This window comes from Hyposmocoma kahamanoa, unplaced genomic scaffold (genome assembly GCF_003589595.1).
Source record: "Hyposmocoma kahamanoa isolate Upper Pololo Valley unplaced genomic scaffold, ASM358959v1 168, whole genome shotgun sequence".
NCBI classification, from domain to species: domain Eukaryota; kingdom Metazoa; phylum Arthropoda; class Insecta; order Lepidoptera; family Cosmopterigidae; genus Hyposmocoma; species Hyposmocoma kahamanoa.
This window is the reverse complement of record NW_020653608.1, coordinates 936,644-959,610: the sequence shown is the minus strand read 5'-3', so window position 1 is coordinate 959,610 and position 22,967 is coordinate 936,644. Positions and strand designations below refer to the sequence as shown.

The following is a 22,967-nucleotide window of genomic DNA, read 5'->3' as shown; positions in this document are numbered from 1 at the left end:
AACATAAAGTGATACTAACTGCCATTTTGGTAAAACGTAAGTATACCATGTATGTCTGATAACTTTAAGAATAAATATTTTTAATGGGAGATTTTAAAATTGCCGGACTATTTCGAAATAATCAAGTTCGTCTTATGAAAAACTGTAAATTACTTAGGCAGTTTTAGATTTATTGGAGATAGTATATCATGCTACTGCCTTAAAGCATGTCTTCAAACACGCGGTACTATTTTTCTTAGAACTGCCAAATGTTTATATCTCTAGGCACTAAACTATATAGTGTTATTAACAGTTTAAAGCCTACTTTAGCAAGTGATACAATGCAATAAAGAACACAAAAGTTTTATCAATATCTTAAATACGTATTTTTTCTTTCTAGACTAGAATCTGAAAAATGGGAAATAAAAAGTAAATGTGTAAAGAATTATTTGTTTTATTTATCTTTATCATTCAGTAATCCTCAACCCACAGCCCTTTTCCATAAACAGCGATCATAGCGTTTTGAACTTGTTCAAGAACATAACTATACACTTGTTTCCAATCGTCATTATTCAATTCATGAGTTCGTCTTCTAAGAAAATTCAGCAAAATATTTAACTTATCTATGTTTCTCTTAATAACCATTTCACGCATATAGGAAGCTATCATATCCGTATCGCAGGGCAAGGGTACTTGCCCGCTTTCTAGCCATGCTCGCAATAGTTCTCTAACCCTTTCCCAAGGTAGCGACAGAAGACCTTGTGGTTCTTCTTCTTTTATCTTTGATTTTACTACAGGCTTTTCGTCCACTTTTTGTTGAATCATTGGATTTTTATATGGTGTATCTTTGATGAGAGTTTCTCCTTGCAGAAATTTGCTTATACAGGTTTTTGAAGTAACAGTCTTAGCATTCTTTGGGGGCCTGCCTCTTCGTTTCCCAGTTGGTGACTTAACAGTGCCTGAACCTGGTGACTTCTCAATGGGGGATTTTATTTTTGCTTTTTTTGGTGTAGTAGAATTTTTAGTAGCTACGTCATTATTGACGTCATTTTTCACTGATATTACAGGAACAACACTTACATTTTTATTCTGGTTATCTTTCTTCACAGGTTTCGTGGTTAAGAATTTACTTATGGCGCCTTTAGTGCATTTCACATTAGCAGATTCTAATTTAGTCATCTGAATACCTATCCCTCTCAATTCTTTAGGATCAATTTTCTGCTTCTTACACAATGAAATAACTTCTGCAGTAATTACTTCAATATCGTTTGTAGAAGTATTTAATGAAGTGGATTTATTGATGACATCACAAAAGCCATGACCCATAAATTTCGCAGTTTCAACAGGGGCATCTTCAGCTCTGACCATAAGTTTTAATGTTATGCACTTTGCCAAAACTTTAAATTGTTGCATTCTAGAGTGAACTTCAGTAGACAACTGTTTCAAGAAATCTATGCATTGTTCATTATTTTCAAATCTGATACCATAATTTACTTCAGCAGAGACTGATTTCCTAATTGTATGGAATGTTAGAGGGTTTGCATCACGTCCGCGACATTGATCAAATAGCTGAGCTCCAGTTTTATTCCCCAAGTGACTCTTTAAAGCAGCTATTGTTAAACTTTGTAATGACCCACAAGTTAGATGTCCAATAGATTCCAATTTTTGAGCTGTCTGTCTGCCTACTCCAGGTAAATCCCTGAGTTTTATGTCAAACATAAAATCTTCAACAAGTTCAGCAGTAAGAAAAAACTGACCATCTGGTTTTGCCCTTTTTGTAGCCAGTCTCGCTTGTAATCTGTTGCCACCAAAGCCAGTAGAGCATGGACATCCAGTTTTGTTTTTAATTTCATCCCTCAATGCTGTTGCAAAATCTTGGACGCTTGCATCAATTTCTTTCAAAAGATCTGTACAATCAACATACATTTCATCACAAGACACAGCCTCTATATCTAGAGTGTACTGAGCTATTGTGTTATACAAGGTATATGCCACCTCTTTGTATCCTTCAAAGTCATATGGAATGGTTTGTATATCTGGACACAGTTTTAAGGCTGCTCCCATGAACATTCCATTTCCAACACCTTTAGCCCTAGCTTCATAAGAACATGAAGCTATTTCACTCATGGAGCCGAATTTATCACCCTCATCAGCAATGCAGTCCAATCTACTCTCAAATTCTATCTCATCCTCTGGCTTACCTGTAGCTTTGCCTATTTTTTTTATTTGTTTCTGTTTATATAGACTGATCTCTACATCCCTGTCTACACCAGGCCTTTTAGGACGAGGATGTCCTCCTTTAGAATGAGTCACAGCAACAGGCATGCCTCGCAGATCTGGTCTTTGTCGTAAACCAACTGATACAAAAAAGCAGTCCATGTCAATATGCATTATTGTCTTTCCTTTTTCAAAGTTTAGTGGAGACAAATTATTTGAACTATTTAAAGCCAGTATCCTCTCTTTTAAGTCACTTCTACCTGGTAACACAAATTCACTTTTCTCTCTAAGTTCATTGACGTGTTGTTTAAAACATGCCCCTAATTGGGATATGTGATGTAATCTTGAGTTATTGTAGAATTCTGATATGAAGTTTGGGTCAACAGCTGTTTTAGGTCCATGGTCAGACTTTTTTAAATCATGCACTTGATTTGTATTAGGAATTAAAGGCTTCAGAATTACAGATTTTTCTGTTAAAATCTCCCGTTTTATTGCACCAGCAACTAAATGACTGTTGCCTTCATCACCCAAACATTCTAAATCTTTCTCTAAAGGATCTTCCAGTATACTTTTCTTAATACTAATATCACAGTCTGCCTTACTTTCATCTATTAAATTCTTTTCAACTTTATTAAAATTCAATCTGGACTGTCCTCTAGGATTCCTGAACAGCAAATATTCTCTATAATCCAGTAATCTATTTGATGATATACTATCAGTTATCCACTCCGGTCTCACTATTCTGCTTAGTGACATATTTTTTACCTTAGTATCAGGCAAATTTGAAGCAATGACATAGTCATTATTTCTTTGGTAAGTGTGGTAAATACCTCCATGAACAGACATGAGGGTCTTTAATTCGTCAGCAGAAGGTGTAGTGTACCCGTTTACGAAAATACTCACGCCGCTGAAGATATGAGACACTTGGTTTTCTTCCTTATTTATTCTATGTGAAAATTGTTCTTCCAATTTCGCAATCTTGGCGTTCATGTAACCGCCCCAGGCTTCGAAGCCATTGTCTGGAAAGTTTCCTCGACGACTCATTTCAAATTTTATTCTTCTACTTTATAATGTTATAGCTCCATCGATACCATTTATAATTCCGCCAATGTCAAGTTATGGAACACACCTTTGTTTCCATCCTCTAAGGAACACACGCGTTTTTTTACTTATAATTTGACCGGTGACTTCGGCAGAATTCACTGAGAATTATATGGATAAAAAACAGTGAACGAATCAACAAACAAGGACTGACACTGACATTTTATAATACGGTCAAAATAAAATGGAAACCGAAAGTGAAAACCTATTTATTTACGAAAAATTGGGTAGTAAACTAAAAATAATGGCAACAGTAAATGTTTGAATTGAAGTTTGTTTACGGTTGCTTTTCTGACGTTTGTATTTAAAATTTTCAAAACCGATTGTATTGTGAATGTTTATATATAGTTTTCTCACGAATTTTTTAAATAATGTCTGTAATTGAAGACGTTGTTGGACAAGTCCCGTGGGTTGGTCCAACTTGCTGTAAAAATACACTGTCTGTGGTTGTTTTATCGTCAAACGTGGACTTAACCGAAAAGATTTCTGCAGCGCTCACTGAAGTTCACACAAAAGGGAATTTTCGATGGAAATTAATAGTGCTAGGATCTTTTCAACTTGAGGATGTGGTTAGGCAATCTGATATTACGGGAAGAGTGGCTATTGACTTTGTAGTTGTGGCTATGGACACAAGTAGAATGATCTGTTTAGATTGGACCAAGAAAGCAGTCCGGCAGGTGCATCCAGACCTTCGAACGCGGAGAACAGTGCTCGTGAACGCCAGTGGATTGCCGATAAACGGCATGGCGGTGAACCCTGACGAATTGATCAGTTTACAATCAGAGTTGAAGGTGGATATGCTGACTGGAAATGTTTTTAAATCAGATGATGCTGTATTTTTGGCTCGAAGATTGTTGAAGTACATGGAGGTCTCTATTGGGGTGAACACTGGAATACCTAATTTGAATGTGTAGTCTGATTTACTGTGGTGTTAGGTGAACAATAGTATGCACTAGAATTAACTTTAATGAATGTGTTAAGTGTAGTTCATATTGTGAAAACATTTGAAATGTTTTGAATGAATTTTAAAAAGGGAGTGTCAGAACAAAAACGGCCAAGTCACATTTAGTGGTTTTTGATTGTTTGACAGCAGCTCTGCTACTAAATCTTCTTTAAAAATCCATTTCAAATGCACAGATCTGAAGACAATGCGACAAATACATTCAATGAGACTAGACAAGAATTGAATAAAATTTATTAGTTCTTGTTCTAAAGCTCCTTAAATATTTTAATAAATAAGTCCACAAACACATTTCCGAATCAATTTTTATTATTATATTTAGATTGTACTACAAAATAATAGGAAGTTTTCTACAGTTACATTATATATTACATAAATAATGAAACAATTACAGCAGTCCTCACTCGTGTGGCAATTTCATAATAACTGCGTAGCCACACTATATCTATATTATGAGTACAAATAAACATAAATAAAATTTTACGACAACCGTTATAATTGTCCTACACAAGCCCTCTTACATCTTAGCTGTCATAACACAATTATAACTGAATTGTAAATTATGACAAATAATATACTTAACTAACTGAAATACTGTTCATTTATTATGTGAAATAAAATTATAAATAATTACCATGTACATAAAAACTATGAAAGTAAAAACCGATTCATATAAAAATCAACATTGAATGTCTTCTTAAAAACTTAAATCCAAAATGCACTAATATTTTTATCCATCACTAGTAGGTACATTCATTTATTTGAGAAATGTAACTAATGATTTTTATTTAATTTGATGGACTCATTACAGATTCAGGGCTAAAATTAGAATATGATTTTAAGTATAAAATGTAATAATAATTTCTATAATCATCACAAATTAACAAATTATAATATCTTCAATTACACTTCCAGCCACATAATTTGAATTTTTATTTAAAGAGCTTGACTACAAAAATTTTGTCAATTTTTCCCAGGTTTCACAAATTTTATGTCATGTCTAACAAATACTTACAGAAATGATGATTAGTATACCAACTACCAAATTGTGTTAAGATTTTGAAAAATCATACATTTTATTAAGCTTAGGGGGGCTTTGAATACTGAAAATGCAAGGTGGGTCGTATTATGTGTCTAGACGTATATTTCTTTCTATGAGTAAAATGGTGTCTACAATCAGAGCAAAAATTAACAAATTTTGACATTACTTTTGAAACCTACGGTCCATCAAATAAAAAATCATGTATATAATATGCTGGGACTAAACATTAACGTCACTTTTTGTGACTGAATTAAAATAAACGTATACAAAAATTTAATTAAGATTACGCAATATCACAACTAAACCTGATATTACCAGGCAAAATTAATAAATAGCATACATTGAACTGTATTACCGCTGAAACCTGCATTGCACTGGGAGAAACAATGTTAGTAACACGTCCATTCTTTTATTGGACAGCAAAATAAACTGTATAGCTTGTAAACAAGTATGTGGAACAACTAACAGTAATGTGAGTAGTTGAAATTACGACGCGATTGCCTTTAATTTTGCAAGAACCTGCAAGGAAGATGTGAAACTTACCAATTTTCAATAGTTTTTTTTTATTGAAAATGCACGCAACTTGCGTAAGTCTGTAATGGGATTACAATGGGCTATGTTTTAGTTCTATGAACACCAAGTACTTGCAAAAGTAGGAAACGAGTTATAAACCCATAGTTACAATTTAAATTGGTGTTTAGATTTATAATTATAATTAATATAAGTAGCGAAATATCGATACATAATTTTGTGGGTGCATTACGATTGTGCAGATTGTCAGGACATAGAGTGACGAGACACCAGACAAGACTTAAGCACATGCAAAATAATCATCACCTTCACTTTGGAAATCTCCGTCATTACATTCTGCCTGCATACACTAACAGAAAAAAATTACTAAAAATACCTTACATATCTGGCAAACTGACAACAGCAGTCTACTCTGGTGTCTATGCTATTGAATTACATATTCTCATTGTATAGTATGATGTTAAATATTGAAGTTTTCTAACTACAGACATATAATAACACACCTTACATCTAATTTCCTGTACTGAGAGATATAGTTAAAAATATTCATCTGACATTCTCGATGCATCCCACATGTCTACATCTCAGGCGTACATTGCCGGCACAAACTTGGACGAGAAACGCGCAAGTAATGTATGCCAGAAAGCATTCAAACCTACCTATAATTAGGTTACATAGTCCCTATAAAGAAGGCATCTCACACCATTTCAGTGATTTCGTATAATCAGTCTGATGTGTGCCTTAAACATTTGCCAAGTCTAATAGCACTGAGCTATATGCCCTTATATTGATTAGGAATTTTGTTTTCACCTATCAATCTGTCTAAGCCGGATGATTCAAGTACAACTATAGATGTCAGATCTTCAAGGCACGTATTAACAAATTCATCTCAAGCACAGAATAAATGTTAAGATCTATATCATTTGAATGCACAACATTGATTACTCAATGTTTATGTATCATTAGAGCAGGCAAAATTTCAGCTTATGAATAAACATCGTTCTGCACTTTAACTCCAAATTGTTACTAAGTTCAATGAAGTGTAAGGTATTGGTCACTTGCAATGGTATCATTCAAGATGCCAATGATTATAGTCCATTAATCTGTATTAATATTTTCTGTGAAAAACTTGAGATATATCTCAGGCTCTGGGAGACGTCACAGCCAATACGCATTTAGTACTGGACTTCTGTTTATTAATACGAGCCCAATGTTCCATGCACATGAGTCACATTTTAAGCACGACTTTATAAAATCTAAATTGTTCGTAGTTAAAATCTGACATGGCTTGTGCGAATCGATAATAAAGTGGCGCCTTAGGCTTCCACTTTAAGTATTAAGAGATTTAATTTTACAGTAAAAATAAATGGAAAGTATTCTGATATGTGGGGCGAGCTACCGTTCGAGAAACAAAGCGTCCCAAGTAGATTCGGATAATACTAAAACAATCGAAATTAACGTACTGAGATTCTTGATATGTAGCTTCGCAGCGCAAGCCTCGAGGCGGAAGCTACACGGGAGCTAATGTTCCGATATATCACTTATTTTGGCTAGACACTGGAGTCCCGAGGTCGGGCCTGGCGTCGCAACCACCGAGTCCGTACACTTCGCTCCAATCAGCATAGCACCTATCGTTCACTGTACACTTCCTAATAATACTCTTGGGTCTGGAAAGGAAGCGGAATTGTCAAAGTATTTTTAATTGTAAAGCTCAATTTACATTGTCGCAGAACGGAATGGAACGGAAGTATAGAAAAAATAAAACAAAGCTAAATTAAAACAAAAATAGAATAGCATAGCAAAAGGAAAATAAATTTAAATAAAAATAAAGTCATAATAATAGGTAATGATAACTTGGCAAAAACTTGAAATAGTCAACACAATTAAAGTGAATGTCATATGTGCGGCTGTGGCGTCAATTTTGCCTCGCGAATACGCGAGCATGTGCGAGAAGTCGCCGGAAGACGCGCGACTTAATTTTTTGGCTTGTATCTAGTTTGTACATTATTACATAGTCCCATGTTTCGGTTATGAGACAACGCAGAGCCAACATAATCCTATTAATACAGGTCCTGAACTTAACTTAAAATAGGTTATGTTACAATCTTAATAACTTTGAATTGCTGTAGATCAATCAGCTTGTAGGTGTACATTCTTTTCTTAAATAAATTATTTCTGTATTATAAAAGCAATGTTAATTTTGCCATGTACAATTTCGTTAGAAAAGCTCGCTTCCATTCCGTGTCGCCGCAATGCGAACGGAGCCTAAATCGACGAGACGAGACGCGCCTTACCTAGTCGGAGTCGAGGTTGACGACGTCGGAGGCGCTGGTGGGCGGCGGGCGCGCGGCCAGCGGCGGGCGGCCGCGCGGGCGCCGCTCGCCCAGCATCATCTCGCGCGCGCGCTGCTGCTGCAGCGCCATGGCCACGGGGTCGCGGCTGCCCAGCCCGCCCGCGTAGAACTTCGCGCCCATCGGCTGCCACACGACTCCGTCAGGCGCCACGCCGACGACGCTCTCCGCGCCGCGGGAGAGACCCCGCCCCCCCCTCTCCGCGCACGGGAAGAGCGCCGTCCGAGTAGCGCCCTACGCTAGCCCTGGACGGAACCGTCTCGGGTCGGAAATGTGAGGTCATACGTTTTGTTGGTGCTGCAGGAGCTGCTGCAGGCGCATCTGCTGCTGCTGCTGCTGCTGCTGCTGCTGCCGCTGCCACGGCGGCTCGTACTGCAGCCCGCTCGACCCGCCGGGGCCCTGTCCGCCGGCGCCGCCTGTACCGTCACAGTCGTACGACAAATATCCTGTTTATACTTCCAGATATTTCAGAAGTTAAAACTAATTCGTTATTATTTCACTACGTGGCGCTACCGTCGAGTCGAACCTAGCTGTAATTTTGTGCCCCACAATTTCATACAGACCTGATCTTAAATACCACAATTTTATTATTCGTCGTCTACCGGTTAATGGGTATGCAGGCATTAAAAAATATGTAAACATCGCAAAGGAAGATCCTTGACTGTTCTCTGCTTATAGCGATGCACTCAGCCGGATTAAAATACAAATTCTGGCTACCTACTATCTACAATCGCAGTTTTGGCAGGAAACCACTTAACATATTGTTTTCTTGTGAGTAATAGCACTGTACAATTTGCCGTTCAAAAACATGTAAAGGCACTGGTAATTTTGTCTGGCGTTGATTCTACAAAAAGACCCAAAAGGTTCCCCACAGCATATTAACATTTAGGTTTATTAGAACCAAATGAATACGTAGAGTTAAATGTTGTGTCTATTGAATTTCAACTTACCAGCATTCATAACAGGGTTCATCATTGCCGGATTCATCATGCCGGGCTGCGCGTACTTATACATGTCGTTCAGTTTCTGCATCAACTGTGTAATATAATAAACAATTATGTATTCAAAGGTCATTTAATAATTACTAATGTGTAAAATAAAATTAGGTCAGATAGCATGATAACCATTAATCAATGAGTAGGACAGGGATCTGCCACTTAACCATCTAAATTGATGATTTTTAATTGAATCAGCCTGGTGTTCAGAGTGCAATGTTAGCATCAGTTATTTACTGATACATTGTTTTTATTCTAGATTCGTCGTCTAGTACCGATACTGCAATTTTAAAAATATATTATGCTAATTTATATATTAATTAGTTGTCGATTTAATTTGAGTAGAATTGATAAAAGTAAAATGGCAACACAACGGTGATGGAGGGTGCATTAGAGCATTATAACCGTCATTTTCTCGCTCAACCTATCGTTGCGTACGGTCGAATCGCATTCACTGCTCACGCGAACCGGTTACAAACTTACGTTTAGACTCAAATACAAACTAATTTGGACTTTATGTGGAAGTATTAAGAGTGAAGTGGACGGTTTTTGGACATTATGTTTTGCAATAAATGTGATGATGAGGTTACCGACGGCGTGGTTTGCAGCTCCTGTGATGGTAATCTTCATTATGACTGCTCAGGAATATCCGAGGTTAGCTACCGCAAAATGGGCCCAGAAAAGAAGGCCACCTGGAGGTGCTGGCAATGTCGGAACCAGGGGAAAGTTGCCGACAATGGTATTCTAAAAGTGCTAAACGAAATTAAACTGCTAAGGTCTGAGTTTTCACCAATGAAAAGTGATATACATAAATTGACCTGTGGGGTCGATAACCTCAATACAAAGTTCGAGGAGATGGAATCCCGTTTCTGTGGTTTGGAAGACCGCGTCACTGTCATCGAAAAAAATTCGTCTATAACCTCAAAATTACAAAAAGATCTCGCCGCTGCGAATATGGTAATCACCACTCTTCAGTGCGATAAGGAAAAATCTGAGCAGTTTTCTAGGCTAAACAACCTGGAGATTTCTGGAGTACCCGTAACAAGCGGGGAGAACGTTCACTCCATACTTGACTTGCTCTGTGTGAAGGTGGGTGTTGGTTTAGATGAAAGGGATGTGGATCGTGTTCATCGGGTGCGTCGGTTCGAGGCGGCGGCGGCGGTTGGTAATCTTACCGGCCGGCAACAACAACAACAACAACCAGCCCGCCATCCTGCTATAATCGTGCGGTTCACAAGGCGTGTCTGCAAAGATCGGGTACTTGCGGCAACGCGTGCGCGCCGCGGCCTCACGTCAGCTGATCTCGGCCTGCCTGGGCCCTCGTCCAACATATACGTGGGTGACCACCTTACGCCGCCGAGTAAACTATTACTTCGGCGTGCCCGCGAGCTGAAGGCGGAGCTCGGATATGAATATCTCTGGGTTAGAGATGGAAAAATATTGATGCGTAAAAGTGATAAATCGAGAGTGATCCTTATCATAAAAAATGAGGACTTCGAAAAACTAAAGTGACTGTATATATTTAATTTCTTATTAATACTAACCTATAGATGTAATAAGCTTACACAAACATGCGCTCATGTTCTGTTTCTGTTTTTGTTTCTTTGCCTACTTTTATTTGAAAGTTTAACACCTACGTATTTGCAACGTTATAAATTGTTTAGTTTTAATTGCTTTTTCTCGCCATCCGTCTGTATCTATCCGCATACTTTGTGCCTGTTGTTGTCGATGCCAACCAATAAAATTACTTATAATTTATTCTTAAATTATTTTACGTACTACCTGCGACAGACCGTTCATTTATTCACATACGATGTGTTACATATTAGTTAAAAATGCTTGCTAAGTTGCGTGGATATTATCAGAACGTTCGGGGTCTTCGTACTAAAAGTCACGGTTTCTTATCTAATGTAGTTATAAATAATTATGATTTTCTTTGCATCTCAGAAAGCTGGTTAACGTCAGACTTCTACGACCACGAATATTTTGATAGTAGGTATACGGTATTTCGTTGCGATCGATCGGCTGCAGCCAGCGGGTGCGTAGCCGGCGGAGGTGTGCTAATCGCAGTGCGCGCGAGTTGTCAGCCCGTGCGCCGTGATTGGCCATGTCCGCCCGCTGCGAGTACCGAGTGCATATGGGTCTCTCTGCCGCTTCACGATCACGACTCGATGACGATGGCGGGAGCTCGCCGCCCCTCGGCCGCGCGCCACCGCCAGAGACACCTGAACGTTGCGTGTTTTTACTCTCCGAGCGGCCCCGATCATCGCGACGACCTAAGCGCATTCTTTGATATTGCTAGTCAATTGATTAATGATCGACCGTGTGATTTATTTCTATTTTTAGGTGATTACAATATACCTCACGCCGAGTGGACGGTATCCGATGCGAACAAAATTGAACAGATTTACAGTAGTAATTATGAGTCTCAATTATTGAGCCAATTTATGGCATTATCTAACCTTACACAATTAAATTCATGTCGTAATAGTAGTCATCGAATATTAGACCTTGTTTTAAGTAATGTTGACTGTTGTGTCACTCGTTGCCATGCTCCGCTTACGGTTGAAGATAATTATCACCCATCTCTTAAGATTGATTTGATTTCAGACTATAGCCCTCCCCGAAAATCAAAAACAAAATTAGTTTATAGCTACCGTTCTGCAGATTTTGACTCGATTAACTGTGAGCTTCAGAAATTTGACTGGTTGGTATTATTTAGTGGCTTAACAGTTGAAGAATGTGTCTGTAAATTTTATTCTGTGCTGAAATCACTTATGATTAAATTTGTTCCTCTTAGGCAGCTCCCTTTATCAGGTACTTTGCCTGTATGGTTTAGTAGATCCATTAAAAAAATATTAAATGAAAAGAAAAAATACCATAAACTCTGGAAACTGTACGGTAATCCTCTCGACTACAACACATTTAGTTTACTCAGAAAACGCGCCGTGAAATTGGAAGCCGAGTGTTATAGAAATTACATTCAATATTCTGAGGAAAGTATTAAGGAACACCCAAAGTATTTCTGGACATACATAAAATCATTATATTCAAACAATCGTCTTCCGCAGACAATGACATATAAAGGTGTTACTCTCGGTAATGGGCAAGATGTCTGTGATCGTTTTAATGACCATTTCCATTCTGTTTTTGAGCAATCTAGCTCCAATCCCACCCTTCAGTTGAACACAAATAATGATAGCTTTTTTAATTTACATAGTATAAATATTACTAAAGATGCCGTTTTAAAAATTTTGAAATCTATTGATACGACTAAAGGTGCCGGCCCTGACGAGATCCATCCTATTCTTATTCGCAATTGCGCGACAGCTCTTTCTGTGCCCTTAACATTAATCTTCAAACAGTCTCTTAATGAAGGCATATTCCCTGATGTTTGGAAGCAAGCGTGGATCACTCCTGTTCCAAAAGGTAGTGTCAGTGGTGACATTGAAAAATATCGTCCTATCTCAAAGCTTTGCCAGTTTGGTAAAATATTGGAAAAAATGGTCACAACTCAAATATTTGCAGCAGTCCATCGCTTTATTGCTCCTGAACAACACGGTTTTTATAAAGGGCGTAGTGTTGATACTAATTTATTAAACTTTTTGGAATTTATTTTGAATGCATTAGACGACGACTGCCAGGTGGACGCGGTGTATACTGATTTCGCTAAAGCTTTTGACAAAATTTGTCATAATACGTTACTTGCGAAGCTCTGGCGACTCGGTATACACGGCGACCTCTTGCGTTGGATTACGTCATACATTAAAAATAGGCGACAGGCAGTTGCACATGGTGGTTTTGTTTCTGTTTATAAGTGTATCACCTCCGGAATTCCTCAAGGTTCACATCTCGGGCCACTGCTATTTACTCTTTATATCAACGACATCACTAGCATCACTACATTCTCTAATTTACTAATGTATGCAGATGACACTAAGATTTTTAAGGTTATTCGTAACAGCAGTGATTGCGATAAACTGCAAAGTGATATTGTGAACTTCGAGGAATTCTGTAATGTTAATAATTTATTCTTAAATTCTGACAAATGCAATGTTATTACTTTTACTCGTAAATTGAACCCAATAAAATATGATTACATTCTCTGTGGTAAACCTCTTTCTCGACTTGCACAGATTCGTGACTTGGGCGTTATTATGGACTCAAAGCTCACGTTCACACCACATATAGATAATATGCTTAAAAAATCCTTTAAGCAGCTCGGACTCATATTACGTATGGGTAAACCGTTCAAAAGTCCTTTCACATATAAACTTTTGTACAATAGCTTTGTTCGTAGTCGAATTGAGTTCGCTTGTACTGTTTGGCATCCATTCTACAACATCCATGTCGATAAAATTGAAAGGGTGCAAAAGAAATTTGTTAGGGCTCTAGATATTAGGACTGGTCATGATTATATTGATTATGAGCATTCTGCTACCAGGCACAAAATTGAATTGCTTAGGAGTCGTCGTGACTATATAGATATTATTAGTTTATATAAGATATTAAATAACAAATTTGATTCAACATCTCTGTTAAATCGTATATACATTAGAGTACCCCGTAAAATTGAAAGATCTTGTCGCAGGAATACACTTTTCTCAATTAAGAAATCGCGAAAACGTTTTGTTGGTAATAGTTTTATCAGACGTTCATGTCGAACATATAACAACAGGTTCATGGATGTGGATATTTTTTGTAATTCGTTGGCGAAATTTAAAACTAAGATTAAAGCCTTATTGTAATTATGTTCAATGATTTTAATTTACTTCATTTTTCTAGTTTTTGTAATTTCAGTCCATTTTTAGTTATGTTAGTTAGAGCAGATTTTGTTTGATTTGTACCTATTTTGAATTAAGGAAACTGTAAGTCTACACCACATGTTTACAATGTAAAATATTTTTGTATATCGACTGTTTGTTTCTTAACATAAATAAAAAAAAAAAAAAAAAAATTACTTTTTCCCGTTCAAAATATTTGTATTTATATTATACAAGGCAGTATCTATCTGACAGTTGATTATGTGATTAACAAAAACATCGTTTTTTTTAAGTGATGGTTGTACTGGTATTAAATGAAACATAGCGGATGGGTTTCGAAACGCATAGTATTTCACTCTGAACTTCAGCTTCGTTTTGACGAGTGATATGACTGTGATGGTTAAAAACAAAGCAGTTTATAAAATAATATCTAGTTATGGAGGAGCGAGACATTTTACATTTTTTTTAATAACAGGACGTTAAAAATTAGACGCTTGTAGTAAAAAGCGCTAAAGTGGCGCCTCTGTGATGCCGCAATAAAATTTTCATACAAATTCTAAAAGCGAAGCAGCGGCGCCACAGTCGCGTTATGGTGGCGCTTCAGCAACAAATGATTCGCATTACAATGTGGAATCTAAAGCGATCTATGTAAATTAACTTTTTCCACCTAAATGTTTAAGTACATTCGTGCTGCAGTAGCTATAGTACGATTATTTACTCGCTGCAGACTCGGTCATAAATTATCAGAACGGGACAGTGATATTGCACTCTCATTGCCACTTACGAGCACTGGTGGTACGTACGTAAGGTACTGGCCTTTTGTTTAAGCGCAGGGCCGTGCATTACTTCAGTCGACAAACGTCATAGATATTCAATTAGTGAAAAAAGAAATGGCACTAAAAATAATTTATAATACATTATTGATAGGGACTATACGTACATAATCATATGTACGTATGATTATACATGTACATCATACTACGTCTATACATACGTACTATATAGTACGTGCTTGAGCCGGAATATTAGTTCAAACAAGTAAAATATTTTTATAAAAACTATCCATTGTGACAGGGCAAACGTTCAAACATGCTATTAAAATAAAAAAAATCCGACATTTAGGCAGGTAATAAATTACTCAAAAGGTACCGCACCGAATTGTTTTTATCGATAACGGGCATGCGCACGCACCATGTGCATACGTCACTAACCGCAATATCGTTGACCCGCTCCGACGACATAGGACTGAGTCTGCAGCGAATAATCCAACTACAAGTGCTTCAGCCCGGATGACTTTGTTTCAGTTTTATTTATTTATTTATTTGGGTGTTTCATTTTTAGATGCTCAGCATAGTAAAAATTTTGTAGCAGGTTATCATGCTACTCTTACAGAACATAAATATAAAGGGATCTAAAAAAGACATGCCGAAACTAAAAAGTAATCATGGCGTACAGGACAACATAACGGGCAGGCTAACAAAGATTCACAGGTAACTTACGCCATAATCGTATCCACCGAACATCTGTACAAAAATGTACGTGTCAATATTTTATTTTTATACATTTTTAAGACATGTGTAATGTGTCAAACCTGCACAGGTGACTCAATAAGATACCCCAAGGTATAAAGTGACTGATCATTGGAGTACAACAACAATATGTTTTTAAAATAAATTAAAAAAAAAGAGAATTAAATAAATATTGCTTTGTCTGCGCTCCATACAGAGGTTTTATGAATGATATTTCGTCTTTCTCTTCACTAAATGTTTAGATAATCGTTTCAATTTCAAACTCACCTAAAACTTCAATATAAAAACAGCTAGACATACGATGATTAGCGAAAGAAAATCGCTTTTGAAAGCTAAGTAAAATTATATGATATGTGTATATAATTTCAGATACCACAGTTAGTGAGGAGAAAGAAGATTTCACATTGAATGTACTACTGTGATTGTTGAATTGCAGTAGAAAAATATTTCTTTCAACATAATTTTTTGAAATTGAAACTTTCAAACGATGTTACGAGTCGCTGATCAGCTTTCATAATAAATTTACATCAAGTCTTTATAAATGATATAAAACCGAAATACATACCAGTAAATCTACTACAGTATTAATGCATCCATATTTCTTTATAATCATTCTGATTTACTATTCTATAATTAAGAGACATCAATACGAATTCAAATTTCTCCCGTACTAATACGGTTCAATTTGCTTGACGCAATAAGAATTGTCCCACTGGCTTTATTTCAGAATTTATTTTTTTACAAATGACATTAAAGCCATTTCAAAAATGTATATCGTATACTATAAGTGTTCTAGTTCTATAGTTCGGTTGATATTAAAAAAAAACACTATTATATGTAAAATACCTATGTCATACAGCGGTTTTCAAAGTTCGTTTTTTTTTCTATCGTGAAAATTTGTAGGAATCGTGGTTTCTCCTTCTCTACGTTAACCAAATGTGAGTTGGAGACTTCACACGCTGTCCAAAGGCTGTAAAGCTTCTTCGGCATACAAGATTCGTCACGATGTTAGCCTTCAGCAAAAGGTTTTTATTTACTAAACATTCACAAAAATTTTAAGTCGCATACAAGCCGCCACAAAGATTCGTACCGTCAACTTGTCAATTTGAAGCTGTTGATTGTTAGGTTAGCTACTTATGTAATACCAACACAACGAAACGAAACGTCATAATTTTCCCGCGTGTGCGCCATTACTTTTTACTCTTTGTTAAACTTACATTGCAAGATGGCAGAATAAATGCGTCTTTGTTTATTTGATCCGCCTCGAAGGACCATGTTCGATATCACTCTTACGTGGACGCAGGCTGGTAGTGGAGAAACAACAATATGGCACCAAATAAACTAAGGCACATTTATTCTGCCATTTTGCAATCTAAGTTTTACAAAGAGTAAAAAGTTATGTTTAATTATGACGTTTCGTTTCGTTGTGTTGGTAGTACATAAGTAGGCAACCTAACAATTATTGTTGGAATTGCCAACAAAAGCACTACTCTATCAAACTACTGTCACAGCGTCATAGCGTCCGATAAGATAAAATAACCGTCGGCGTCGGGTGAAGTTGACTGAACAGTGGATCTTGTGTCGCGGGCGCACGCAGTGTAAGGTGTGCACTCACCCCGGGGTTGGCTCCGTAGATGAGGGGTAACATACTGCGGACCTGGTCATCGGTCAGATTCGGCATGTCCTTTCGTAGCGTGGCCGCTACGGCCGCGTACATCAGCTGCTGCTGCTGCAGCATAGGCACTGAAACATAGATGATACCCGTTTAGTTACATCTTCTAGTAGCGTTTTTAAATATCGACGTATAGTAAACCTACAGTGACCAAAAAAGACATTTAAACCCAATGCAAATATCTGCAACAAACACATAAGATCTGCTGACTCGGTTTGTAGCTCACTTGGTAAGAGCGTGGCAAAAGACGCTGGTTAAGAGTACAGTCAGATCGAAGGAATTTTTCGTGTCGTTTGATCTTTGCATCAATAATAACCAATGGTCGGAATAGGATGTTCCAAATGTATAGATACAAGAAATGACATAGAATGGTTAAAACCGCCAAATATTAATTACAGTTTTACTGCATCGTAAATCGATAAAACTACTCATCTAGGAAGCTGAAGTTGGATTTTAACAACTAATCTTTCACCAAGTAAATCTATTTTACAACTACAAGCAAAAGCTGGTTTTAACTAATGCGCGACTAGAATTATTTTCAAATCCAACTTCAGCTTTTTAGGTTAATAGCTTTATCCTACAATGCATTAAAACTATTTCCCGAAATCTGGAATTCGAATAAACATTTATCTACACATCGACGCCGGAAAGCGATCTTATCGTATTTCGAAAAATAGGACTTTACACCAGGGCCGAAAAACTATTTAAAAAATTATTTCTCTTTAATTTGAATTAGTAGAAAGTCAATTTTTAGAGATGATGTATATAATCATACTTTACACATACTTTACGTCGACATTTGAAATACCCTATTCCGACCATTGACAATAACCGACGTACAGCGCGCGACAGCCGAAAAAAATTTGGAATTACAAAATTAGAAATGTAAAAGTTTTGAATTTCTCGAGGACACAAAATATAATTGGACTATCAAATAACTGATGACGTAGTTAATCAAGTAACAGGTCTTTTTCTCTGATAAATGATGATGAAATAATAATAAATTTAAAAAATCATTGACTTTTTGCATTGAATGGGAAAGCAGCCATTTCTATTTGACGCTATTTCTTATTAATCCAATGTACATGTGGTCAAAAGCTAAGCACGTACTTGCTCCCATTCCATTGTGCATAGGCCACGAGGGGAAGGGCGCTGGCGGCGGTTTGTTCTTCTCGTTCTCGAAGTCCTCCCACGCAGCTTTACGTTCTTCTTCACTCAGCGTCTCTTCTTCTTTGTTCTCCAGCAGCGAGTCGTGCTCGTGGAATTTGTAGATCTGTAAATTATGGAATAAGTTGAGGAATTTCCATTTAGAAAAATAAACTCAAATGAGCGTAATAAGTTTGAATGCCGCATTTTAGGCTGGACACAGTGCTGGACAGTTATTTTGTTAGTGACAAGTTTTATAAACCCCAATTATGACCATTGTACCATTTACGTCATCGAGTATATAACCAGAAACAGAGACGAAATGTCATTTAATTTGTTTCAAAATATTCTGCCATATCATTACGGTGACAAATGCGCTCCGATTGACCAGCCCAAATTCGAAACAATTGACAGGTGTGGTGAATTGTTTCACTTCAAATCGACCAGTTTAACTTGAGCTTTGCTATAATGGACAATAATTGAAAAATTACATAATTTAATATTTAATTACCGATGAAATGTGGTTACGTTTGTTTTGTAATTAAATGTTTTGCTGTTTTTCACACACCGCCGAATGGAACAGCTCCCATTGTTAGAGATATTATCTTTATTACAATAAATACAGAACATTTTTGGAATATACGGAGAAGTACACACATGTCAGTTTTTGGCGCTGTACTATTTCAGCTTTCTAATTTGTGATTTCAGCTTTCTAATTTGTGATTTCAGTGCAAGCGAGAGTTGATATTTTGTATTGTATCGTATCGTATCGTTTATTGCAACCATGGTGAAAAAAACAGATGTACAAGAAATAATTGTATCACATGGGCCCTGACAGGGCGTAGCAAAAATAACTTAAATCTAGTTTATAATTATATAACAAAGTCCCGTTGTGTATACAATATTATAGGCTTTATCCATATATGCAATGGTTCAACTATTTTTTGCATAGCTATTATATAAGTATTTTTATAAATGTTTAAAATTTCTAAATATTATATTATTTAATTAGGTTATATTATGTATATTTAAAAGTGATATAAGGCCTATTTGCCTGATGAGTTGCCAGGCATGGATGGCCCTTATTTCATCTCTATTTCTGGTTATATACTCGCTAATTTACGTGTAAGACTTTTTGTGTTGTGCCTCTAACATGAGATTACAATGACAGTTATCGCTAGCGACCGCGTAAAATGTTTGTATACAAAATATTGTTCTTCTTGTGACCCCTAAGGGTGCTGTATAATTTGCCATACAAAATTGTGAAGTAATTACGCGGTCGCTATCGACAACTGTTACAGCAAACTCGTGGTAGAGGTACTGAGCTTGCAGCAGCAAGTTTCAGTGGACTTTATTACGCAGTCGGTTAGTATCCGTTACAACTTATGTTCTTTACAACTTACAACAAACCTTTACTTTCTAATTTTCTATACTTGATTATGTGTCAACTTATACTAACTTAACTACAACCAAGACGTCCTAGACTTTACAACAATAGAACCCAACTCGCATGTCAAAAATCAATAATGGTTCCATTATTTCAAGGTTTAGTATTAAACAAGATATTAATTTTTCAAGCTGGATTTATGGATGTATCGCTTTTATTGACGCTCCTACAGAGAATGATAATTTATTTCATTTTATTCAATGACAAGAGATAACGACAGGTGGCCTCTTTTTTCAGTTATAGCGATAGTAAACCTAGACTACTTCATTCTAAATCTTTTAAGATTCACAAAACTGGTTTCAATTCACATAAGCACGTTGTGTTTAAATGGGAAATCTCTTTCTGCCACAGAAATAGACGTCCTCGGTGGCGACCTGGTAGTGTATAGTGTGGGCGCTGGATGAGGTCTCGGGTTCGATTTCCGGTAAGACCAAATTGGGAAATAACTTTTCTAAATTGGTTCTGGACTAGGTGTTCTGGGAAGTACCCCAGAGTGAATTCCATTACTCTGGTTTTTTGTATAATACCAAGTAACGGGATGAATAAGTCATGCGCCTGATGGTAAGCGACACGCCTGTCCATAAGAGTTGTAGTGCCGCTCAAGAGCTTTAATTAGCGAAGATCTGAGGTGCACTGCCACATCTAATGCTATGAAATGAAAGGTGGCAGTACTTCCCTGGACGAACTCTTTCACAAGGAGCTCTACTGCTTCTAAATACTCACACTACAGGTACTCATAGTACAGGGAATTTCCTAGTTTGAGACCAGGCAATTGATGTCTGGTTGGCTGGCACATTATCTGTGACCGAATATGTGTCAATCAACGATGCTTTGTTAAAGATAGCAGAACCTACCACGTCCTCGTGCTCCTTGAGCATCTCGGCAAAGAAGCGGTCCTTGGGCACCAGCGGCACCGGCCTGGGCGCCGGCGGCCGCGGCTCAAACTTATACAGCTCCGCCAGGTCGTTCTCGGCGTAGTGCCGGTCGATCTGCTGCTCGTCGATCACGCGCTTCGAGATGGCCTGCTTCGTCACCTGTCGCTCGTAGATCTTCTCCTCCATCGTGCCCTGCAACCGCAAATAAATAATCTCTCTTCTGACCAACTACCGCATTCGACATGTAATAATGCGTAACTAGAAATTTGGAAACTTCCCTGGTAGTTTTAGGTAATGGTACAAATATAACCAACCGTTCTGAGCGAGCTCATTTTTCGTCCGAGGGCCGAACAATCAACAACAACAATCACATGACTATTTATTTATATTTGCGTATTTGATATATTTGGCAAATAATCACCAGTGTAGATGGGATTTGTATGACAAAGTATTTGCCTATTCGACAAATCGTGTGAGATAGTGCAAAAGCGCGTATGTAGCATTGGTAAAAGACTCGGGTAGCAGGTAAAGCCAGGTAAAGGGTTTAAACGTTATTACTTTGTTTTTTGAATGGTTGCGACTGTAATTTTTGCATAGTAAGTATCAATTTATGTAATTTACTTTCCCATTCGTACACCCTGACTTACAGCAGTGCGAAAATGTATTCGTACGTGTTGACGCTGTGAAAAAGCCGCTGCAACCGCCTTACGATGGACCGTATCCTGTACTAAAAAGAGGCAACAAGATGTTCACAATCCAATTACCAGGACGTCAAGCTGTTATCTCAATTGACCGTCTGAAACCAGCTTACATTTTGAACGAGAGCAAAGAAGCCATTTCAAACCCCCAAGTGGACAAGATCGGGGCGAGTCGTAAAACCACCTGTGCGCTTCGCTTGAGGAGGAGCCCTGTAGCTGCGCATACGACATGCCATCGCAGCGCTCTGGCCGCACTGAATAGGAACGCGACGTGTCCGCATATTTTTGTATAAAAGCGTTACTCAGCAGCGCCACCGCGCCGCCACGGCACCACTGTCGATGCATGTCGTTGACTAGTCAGAGTATGTACTGTAGACTAGGCTGTACTCTTTGAGTAAGATTGCTGGCTGAACATAGGTAGTGTTTATAGTTTGTATTTGGAACGCTAAGAAAATAAGGAAGGATCTTGACATATCATAGTAAGATTATTGTTTCGTAACCCTACGCCAAAATTATGTAAAAAAGTGAAATAAAGTATAAAATTGAAGATTATTATAGTTTGAGTTTATAGAAATACCTCTCGCAATGCATCTGAGCTACAGCCCTCGATTATAAATGGTGGAGGCGCAGGATTCCGATGAAGAAAAGTCCGGTGTAGAATATTTTCATGTCTTGTTACGACACAACATCAAGAAAACGTACATAAGGTCGTAATATATATTTTTACTTTTTATTAGAAAATCGTTGTTGTGTGCTTGTGCACTTCGTAGTAGTTACCAGTAAGGTAAAAAAAAATAAATAAATTAGAGCTATACAATGAATCATACACCGGCACAGAAATTTTCGGGCCTAAATGATGTGGAAGAGTTTCTAGCCCAATTTGAAGCGATTAGTGTGATAAACAACTGGTCGGACGGGCAAAAAAGATACGTGATTGCGACGTATCTGGAAGGGCCAGCGTTGCAGTGGTATAAGACCCATTTTTCTGTATATGCCACATATGATGTCATAGCTCAAAAATTGAAGGAGCAGTTCCCCTCGCAGGTCGATTATGCTCAAGAATTTTACTATAGGCGGCAGAGGCCTAATGAGCCGCTTGTAGAATATTTTTACAATCTCGATAGTTTGGCAACGAAGGCAAAGATTGAAGATGATGGGAAATTCATAAAGCATTTCCTGAAATCTTTAGCCCCCAACTATCAGTGGGTACTTGCCAGCAGGTTGTTCGCGTCTAAAGACGAGCTAAGAAAAACCATAATACAAATGGAAGATGTATTTAATCGTCAGACAAGCTTAGAGCAACAGAGTATTGAATTACCAGTGTGTATTTCAAAAGATTATCCTCACTCTTGGCAAGCACAAGGGGATCCTTCACCCGTTGGTGGATCCGTCGTTACTTATTCGAACTATCAAACGCCACAAACGCCGGACACGGCCGTCGTTCCGTTTGATATGCAGCGAAATACGCCACGCGGAAGATACAACTTGAGGCCGCGGCATGTATATTCACATGCTCAAGGTAGTGGTTCTTCGACGAGTTATCCCCAACGTCGATTTAATCAAGGCACAACTGCTCATGCAAGAGGCGATCACCCAAACGCACCGCCACGCCGATAGATAGCCGGGATAGTCGGACGTGGAATGCGGAGCCGGCGTGTTT

The 22,967-nt window shown here is 37.7% G+C and overlaps 3 protein-coding genes across 6 annotated transcripts in view; 1 reads left to right on the top strand and 2 right to left on the bottom strand.

Annotated features, from left to right (window-relative positions):
• Nucleotides 1–211: 211 nt before the first annotated feature.
• LOC113225584 (DNA repair protein REV1) lies at nt 212–3,240 on the bottom strand. The gene has a single exon (XM_026457917.1). The coding sequence runs from the start codon at nt 3,238–3,240 to the stop codon at nt 451–453; it is 2,790 nt and encodes a 929-aa protein (XP_026313702.1). The 3' UTR covers nt 212–450.
• A 413-nt stretch (nt 3,241–3,653) lies between these two features.
• LOC113225617 lies at nt 3,654–4,242 on the top strand. The gene has a single exon (XM_026457976.1). The coding sequence runs from the start codon at nt 3,669–3,671 to the stop codon at nt 4,209–4,211; it is 543 nt and encodes a 180-aa protein (XP_026313761.1). The 5' UTR covers nt 3,654–3,668; the 3' UTR covers nt 4,212–4,242.
• A 640-nt stretch (nt 4,243–4,882) lies between these two features.
• The window catches only part of LOC113225616 (transcriptional regulator ATRX homolog), a 55,555-nt gene continuing 37,470 nt past the window's right edge, over nt 4,883–22,967 (bottom strand). For 2 of the 4 annotated variants that reach the window (XM_026457975.1, XM_026457971.1), the window contains exons 23-30: nt 20,589–20,801; nt 18,252–18,414; nt 17,085–17,212; nt 15,440–15,463; nt 9,133–9,217; nt 8,468–8,598; nt 8,126–8,308; nt 4,883–7,498 (exon numbers count right to left, since the gene is read on the bottom strand). In XM_026457975.1, the coding sequence (XP_026313760.1) occupies nt 8,126–8,308; nt 8,468–8,598; nt 9,133–9,217; nt 15,440–15,463; nt 17,085–17,212; nt 18,252–18,414; nt 20,589–20,801 (927 nt within the window). In that variant the 3' untranslated portion in view covers nt 4,883–7,498. The remainder of the gene's footprint in view (nt 7,499–8,125; nt 8,309–8,467; nt 8,599–9,132; nt 9,218–15,439; nt 15,464–17,084; nt 17,213–18,251; nt 18,415–20,588; nt 20,802–22,967) is intronic. The other 2 variants (XM_026457973.1, XM_026457974.1) reach the window with 2 other exon arrangements.